This window comes from Melospiza georgiana, chromosome 1, assembly GCF_028018845.1.
Source record: "Melospiza georgiana isolate bMelGeo1 chromosome 1, bMelGeo1.pri, whole genome shotgun sequence".
In the NCBI taxonomy this organism is placed as follows: Eukaryota; Metazoa; Chordata; class Aves; order Passeriformes; family Passerellidae; genus Melospiza; species Melospiza georgiana.
In genome coordinates, this window is record NC_080430.1 from 139,159,016 (window position 1) to 139,166,743 (window position 7,728).

The following is a 7,728-nucleotide window of genomic DNA, read 5'->3' on the forward strand; positions in this document are numbered from 1 at the left end:
TTTTATGGCCTCCAACCAAGATGGGATTATGTGCCTTTTGGAAGAAAAATGTCAGCTCCCAACACACCAAACTGAATGACTTTTAGGTAGTTTCTGTTCAGTAGGAAAACGTACTGATGGTGCAGCACCATTTTTCACTCAGATGCTATTGCTTTTCTCTTGGGGGGCGTTTAAAGGAAACCTAACTGCTGTCCTTCCTTGTACCATGTTTTTTTCCCCCCACAAAGATATTTTCACTTCTTCTCTAAAAAGGTCACTTAACTGTTTGGGGTAGTAGCAAATGGAAACAGAAGTCCCCACTTGGTTCTTCCCTCAGCCTCTTTGTGATGTTTTTTTTCTTTAGAGATCCCTTTTGGCCCATGCCTTCTCTCTCTCATGACTTAGTAGCACATCAGTAACACTTAGAAAGCAGTGCAGCTGGGGTGAAGGAGGGGGAGTTGATACCAAAGAAGAGGTAGACCTCTTGGTGCACAGTTTCCCTGGGCTTTCTTCTCCATCTTTCTTGGCCCCTTTCTGGCCACCATCTTCCCACTTGGCACACAGTGGACCTGCAGCCCTTTTGCTGTGTGACAGCAGTGGTGGTCAGCAAGCCCTGTGTGTGCCTGTGTTTTCTGTCCCTGTCAGAGCAGGGTGAGTATGAAGGTAAGTTCTTGTCCCAGTGGGAGCTGTGCAAACCCCTGCTTGAGGGCAGCTCTGGTGGCATGGTGCACAGAGCAGCACCAGTGCACAGGGCCTTGCACCTCCTGCCTCACCCCCAGCTCTCAGCACCCACTTTCAACATGTCTCCCCCAGAATTTTTTAGGAGTAACAGGTAATAAATGGTTTGACAGCTTGGATACTTCATGCCTTTTTAAGTAAATAGGTACAGGATGTCTAAGGCAGTTGACTCAGGTTGATAAAATAAGCCATTTTATAGTTTACTTTCAGCATGAGAGGCAATGAACCAGCATTTGGATTGAAATTTGGTCATTCCTGTAACACTGTTGTAATACAGCTCTTCACAAAAGAAAAGATAAATTTGCACGAGCGTGGTCTCACAGATTTGTTTAATGTGTCTTTCTTTTTTCCTTTTGTTCATTCTCTATGTGTTCCATGCAGACTCCCAGGCCTTTAAACATCATTAAACAGAACAATGGTGAACAGATCATTAGGAGACGAACAAGAAAGCGCCTTAACCCGGAGGCACTTCAGGCTGAGCAGCTAAACAAACAGCAGAGGGGTAGCAGTGAGGAGCAAGTCAATGGAAGCCCCTTAGAGAGGAGGTCAGAGGATCATTTACCTGAAGGTCATCAGAGAGAAATTCAGCTTCCCAGCCTCAGTAAATACGAGGCCCCAGGTTCATTGACTAAAAGCCATTCTGCTCAGCAGCCAATATTGGTCAGCCAAACTCTGGATATTCACAAAAGGATGCAACCTTTGCACATTCAGATAAAAAGTCCTCAGGAAAGTACTGGAGACCCAGGAAACAGTTCATCGATATCAGAAGGGAAAGGAAGCTCAGAGAGAGGCAGCCCAATAGAAAAATACATGAGACCTGTGAAACATCCAAACTATTCTCCACCTGGAAGCCCTATTGAAAAATACCAGTACCCACTCTTTGGACTTCCGTTTGTACACAATGACTTTCAGAGTGAAGCTGACTGGCTGAGATTCTGGAGTAAATATAAGCTGTCTGTTCCTGGGAATCCACACTACTTGAGTCATGTGCCTGGCCTACCAAATCCTTGCCAAAACTATGTGCCTTATCCCACCTTTAATCTGCCTCCTCATTTTTCAGCTGTCGGATCAGACAATGACATTCCTCTAGATTTGGCGATAAAGCATTCCAGACCTGGGCCAACTGCAAATGGTGCCTCCAAGGAAAAAAGTAAGGCACCACCAAATGTAAAAAATGAAGGTCCCTTGAATGTAGTAAAAACAGAGAAAGTTGATAGAAGTACCCAAGATGAACTTTCTACCAAGTGTGTGCACTGTGGCATTGTCTTTCTGGATGAAGTGATGTATGCATTGCACATGAGTTGCCATGGTGACAGTGGACCTTTCCAGTGCAGCATTTGCCAGCATCTTTGCACGGACAAGTATGACTTCACAACTCACATCCAGAGGGGCCTACACAGGAACAATGCACAAGCTGAAAAGAATGGAAAACCTAAAGAGTAAACCTTAGCACTTAGCACAATTAAACAGAAATAGGTTTCCTTGATGGGAATTCAATAGCTTGTAATGTCTTGTGAAGACCTATAAAGCACTTCATATAGAGAGCATGCCTTATCCAATATTAAATCCCTTGTTATTTTCTTTTTTTTTTCCTTTTTATTCTTTATTTTTTCCTTTTTTTTCCCTTTATTTTTTCTTTTTTTTTTTTTTTTTTTTTTTTCTCTTTTTTAAATGAGTGGGTTACCAAGAAAAAAGAACAGTTGGATGGTGGCCAGAAGGGGAGGAAGATAATGCAGTGGGACATGGCCCACCAAAGCTAGCCAGAATGCAGTGAATCATGCCGAATAACCTTGAGAAAATTTTACTGGACAATTAATACCTTTGCTGTTGTGTAAGAGACATAACTGGCAAGTGTGCAAAGATGTGTATATGTATATACTGCTGCAGGGGTGTAGTGAACATATGCACATTGTATATAAGAACTAGACATGTTAAGTATACAGAGTTTAAAGGTCATTTTCTTTTCTTTAATTTGGGCAAATTTCTGCCCTACAACATGCCTTAGGATCACATTGTCCTCAAAGCTTTGGCAGCAATGTCATATATATGTTTCTCAGACTCAGCTGATTTTTAGCTACCATTTTATCACTACATTCTTTCTGGCACACTTTAGTCTAGGAAAACGATTTTGTGCAAGTGAATTCTCTAATACAGAAGCCACATTCCAGGTTTAATTTGCATAGAATAAGGTAACCTGCTGTATTTTATTTTAATATATTTTTAATATATTACATTTCTAAACCTTAAAGTCTAAGGTTACTTCTCCACAGGCTTAACATTGCTATACATACCAGTCAATCCCTTCAGTAGACTTATACCAGCTTTTGCTAAGTAGCATTAAATGTCTTCATAGTACTTTTTAATACTTAAAGCTTTTTAAAAACTATCCATGAAGGGAAAGCTCCTCAGCATAACTGCTCAGGGAAATAGGGCTAAATAACTAAATATTAAATAATTGGTTAAAGGTGCTGTTAGACGAGCCTCCATGCTTGCTACAAGGGTGTACAAGAACTGACTTTAATCATTTTCATTATAGTGTCCCAACCAGTAGTTTATTATTTTGCCACAGGGATGTAGAAGATATTACAAGCTACTGGATGCACTGTCAGATTAACTTATTTCATTAAAGAAGTTGGGAGAACAAATAGAAAAAAACCTTATTTTTCTAGTAAATATTAATGTATTACATTTCAAATAATGGTGCCTGACATATTGAATAATTATTTTCTACAGTGTACGTATGCAACAAAGATATTCCATCATGCATTAGAGTCAGTTCTGGCTCTGCCTCGCTGTTTACATTTGCAAATGTAGCAAACAAGGTAATGAAGCAACTATTTCTATTGCAGTAGGTATCTTTTTTTCTGTGTGTGTGCATTAAAGTTGTAAACGATAACATGAAATGAATGAAATTTGTTGATATTAATGGTATGAAAAACAAGAAGGAAATGAAAATATTTTTATGCCTACTTAGGAAAAAAGGGTAGCACTATTCATTCCAAGTACTTTTGTATTCTTAAGCTCTTAACTCACATTGTTATGCTTAAAATGATAAACATATATCCTCTTTTTATTGCTTTGTCTGTGTTTCAGAAGAAACATTTCAGAAATTATTTTGATAAGTGCTGTTTGACGATGCAGCACTGATATTTTATTGCATTCTGTAGTAGCATTGCACTCCATTTTTACAATATTACGCAGTTGCTTTTTTGTTTTGTTTGGGTTTGTTTCTTTTTCGCAGTGCAGGGTCTTAGTTCCTTATGGTTGGATGGCAGGTGTAGCTCAACTGGTTCATGAATGTTGCAGCGAATGAAGTTTAAAATGTCTTTCTGATATTATGTTGTCTTTTATTTCTCCATTCATGCATTTTATTTTTTAAAATGTTCTATAAAAATATCTCTGGACTAAGTCCTCTCTTGAGATTATATGTAAAGGGTCCTATTCTGATCTCACTTACATGCCGCCTTTCTCAGATTTTCATGTAATTGAACTAAAGCATCATAAAAAAAAAAAAAAGTTCTTGTATTTAACTTACCTGAGTCTCACCACTCTCCCTTCTAGTATTTGGTGCACTTACTAAGATAGTTAACCGGATAAACAGGGAGGTGGAAAATAAAAGGAGAGGTGATAGGAAATGTCTTATAGGGGTTGGCAAAAGGAAAACCAGGAGGGAACTGGCCTAAACATTCAGCACTTTGATAGTCTTTTGAGAAATAATGTGCCTAAAGCAGCTGGCAGCAAACATCACCAAGCGTGAGAGGCACTTACACAGTTGATCACCAAAGGTCTCACTGACCTTGGCAGTATTTAGATGTTGTATTTTCACGGAGGTGAAACATTATTGCACAGTTTCTCTGATTTGTTAGGCACAGACAGGCTATTGTTCAGCATTAGGCTGCATTCCTTCCTGCTCCACCCATTGCTTCTTTACTGGTGAGCAGCATATGGAACATCCCACTCAATCTGCTGTGGTTGAGTTCTGTAACCCTTCAGTAGTGTTCTAGGTTAGCAAAGGATGTTGGGCCACATTCTTCTTCTTCTATTTTTTAGATGAATCTCCAGCTTAATACCAGTGACAAAGTCTGGTTATGTTTTTACTATTGTTCTCCAATAATAAGTTCTGACTTGGTTTTTGTGGATTTATTTTTGTTGGGTATTTTCTGTTTCCTTTTTTTTTTTTTTCTGTGGGGACTGAAATAGATTGCCCTCGTTTCGTTACGTCAGGGTCCAGTGTGTGTCCTTTTCAGCTTTTCCAAGGAAGATGTTATACTCAGTAAGCAGTGATTTTTATCGCCTTCAAAGGCAGCTGCCTGCCGATTCTCAGTAGTTACTGGTTTGACTTCACTTCAGACCTACCAGTCCCTCTGGCTTCTTCATTGATAGAAGCTGCATCTTCATGGCAAAATATTTTAGAGGGACATGTGCATTGTAAGACTTGAGCACTACCCTGAACTTCAGAACACTTCTCGCTAAACTCAGAAGCAGAGGCAAATCGACAGGAAATACACATATCAGGGTTTGGGGATGAGGAGAAATGAAATCTTATGAGTGCAAAGAACAAGACAGAGCTTTGAATGTTACTATTGCACACCTAGACGATGCAAATAAAATTTGGAAAAAAGTTCATTGTTCTTGCCATGACATGTTGAGATGTTCTAAGATTTCTGCTTTTTAAGAAATGGGATTTTGCTGTAGCCTGTTCTTTTTGATTGGGATAGGGGGACCACAGTTTTGTTTCTTAACAAAAGAGAGGTGACTCCCATCCATCTTCCAGACCCCCTCACAATGGGTACTAATAAAAAGAAAAAAAATCCTGACACAGGAAAAGAATAATCTTATTTAATAACTTTCAGATGGAAACCAATGTTAGCACACACAAGTAATTACTGCACCCACTGTGTTTCAATCAACTTACAGCACTAAAAATTGAACTTTCAAACAATCAGTCTTTGTTCTCAATTTGCCAGTGGCTTCAAGGTGGTGAACTTCTCTTACTAAAGGAATAGTAGTGTAAGATCTTAAAACATATCTCAAATTGGGCAACCAAATAAGTAGATGTTTCAAAACTAGAGGATTTGTGGTGCCTGTCACTAACCAGATTGTGGAACAGGCACAGTGTTTCCAGTAACTCTCTGTATAGATGGAGCCATCCTGTGACATCATCTGCAAACCAGACTGTCCTAAGCTGTCACTTCATGGCTGTGCCCCCTCAGTGCTGCAGGAGATGATGTTCCAGAGCACAGTTTGTGTTCAGGTGCCAAATTCAGTCTGCTTTCCAAATGAAGTGCTGCACCTAATTGCCACCATGCTGATGAAACTCCTCCCTTAATTTTTAATGGACTTAATTTTTAATTTTTAATGGAGAAAGGGGGAAGGACACTGGATGCAGATATCTTGGTTTTAAAAAGGCACTGATGTCTATTGTGACAGTTTTAAAGGGAGAGAAAATTGAGACATCTCCAAAGGTTGAGACACACTGTGAGCAATAGATTATTTTTGCAGTTAGAGGGGCAGCAGGACAAGTGACTGATGCTAATTGTATCCAGTGCTGAAACACAGTGATTGCACAATGGGAAAAACTGATTTGGCAACTGTGGATTAGTACTCAGTTCAGGGACAGACTTTCAAGTCCACCCTTGGACTGGACACTGTTGTTTTGTAGTCATAACTACTTGCTTTATGTGCTAAGGATGTTGTCTACCATCTGCTTTTTGCCCAGTATGTCTAAATATATTCTCATTTTTGCTCCTGTATTGATTTTTCTTGGCTGACTTAACATGCTAATTCCTAATACTGGTCAGGAAAAGCCAAGGAGATTAGAAGGTCACTTCTGTGCAGCCAGAAGGGTAGATATATTTCCTTCTGCTTCTGTGGAGACAGTTATGCTTGGCAAGGAGCAGTGAGCAATTTGTCAGCATATCCCAAATGTGATAGATAAGTAAGAAATCCCTTCTAAACTTTTCTCTAAAGTTAAGATGGGCCAAGTAAAATTATTTACTTAATTTTCTCGCCTCAGAATAGGATTCCTCACTACCCTCTTCCTCACAGTTTTTATTTCATTTAGCCAACTCTGGAAAGCTGACAGTTGGGGAGATGCTACTTGTATAGTAATCACACACACCCCAATTTACTTTAAGAGGATAAAAGACAGTAATTAAATGGTTGACAGCCAGATAAATACCTGTTTCATTTGATTCTTTGTTGCGCCTAGTAAAATTCCTGTACTAGGAAAGCAAAATTACACTTAGTAAGGTAAAAACATTGTGACAGCTACCACAGTTTTCCATTCCTATCATTTTGGCCTCTGAGCTCTGTGTAGGAGAACAGGAGAAAAGGAAACATCTCAAAATGCCATTGTAAATTTAGCTTATAGAAAATTCACCAGCAGGAAAAGAAAATAAAAAAAAAAAAAAAATTGCTTCATAAAGAGTGACTTCATGTTGCTAAAAACCATCATTAAACTTGTAGCCCTGATTTGACTCTAGAATGCTGGCTCTTAATGTTTTGTCCTTACAACACATGGATGTGTTTTTTGTTCTGTTTTGTTTCAGGTTTTTTTGTTTTGTTTTGTTTTTTGGTTTTCATAGTGCATGTTCATTTCTACTCACAAACATGTTCTTGGTGTATTTCTTATGCAAACAATCTTCAGGCAGCAAAGATGTCTGTTACATCTAAACTTGAATAATAAAGTTTTACCACCAGTTATAAATCAGATTTGTGTCGTTGTTTCTGGGGACAGTGTGATGTCATGGTGTCACTACAGCACTGTGGGGATGGGGAGGAGAACAGAATGGACTGGAGCTGCTCTGGGAGCACGAGGGGGCCTGGCAGCACCTCTGAGTAATGGTCAGTGGTTATGTCTGAAAGGCAATGGCAGCATTGCTCAGATGGGAAAGGCATGAAAGGGGAAGGGCTCCTTCAAAAACACATTAGCCCTGTTACAGTCCTTCTGTACTTAGGGCTCTAGATGTGATCCAAATCTCATTCAAATAGTGACAGGATTTAAGTAAA

At 39.3% G+C, this 7,728-nt stretch overlaps 1 protein-coding gene across 3 annotated transcripts in view; it reads left to right on the forward strand.

Moving 5' to 3' along the window:
• The window catches only part of TRPS1 (transcriptional repressor GATA binding 1), a 211,661-nt gene extending 204,232 nt beyond the window's left edge, over positions 1-7,429 (forward strand). For all 3 annotated transcript variants that reach the window (XM_058029306.1, XM_058029298.1, XM_058029314.1), the window contains one exon: positions 1,099-7,429. In XM_058029306.1, the coding sequence (XP_057885289.1) occupies positions 1,099-2,160 (1,062 nt within the window). In that variant the 3' untranslated portion in view covers positions 2,161-7,429. The remainder of the gene's footprint in view (positions 1-1,098) is intronic.
• The last annotated feature ends 299 nt before the right edge of the window (positions 7,430-7,728 follow it).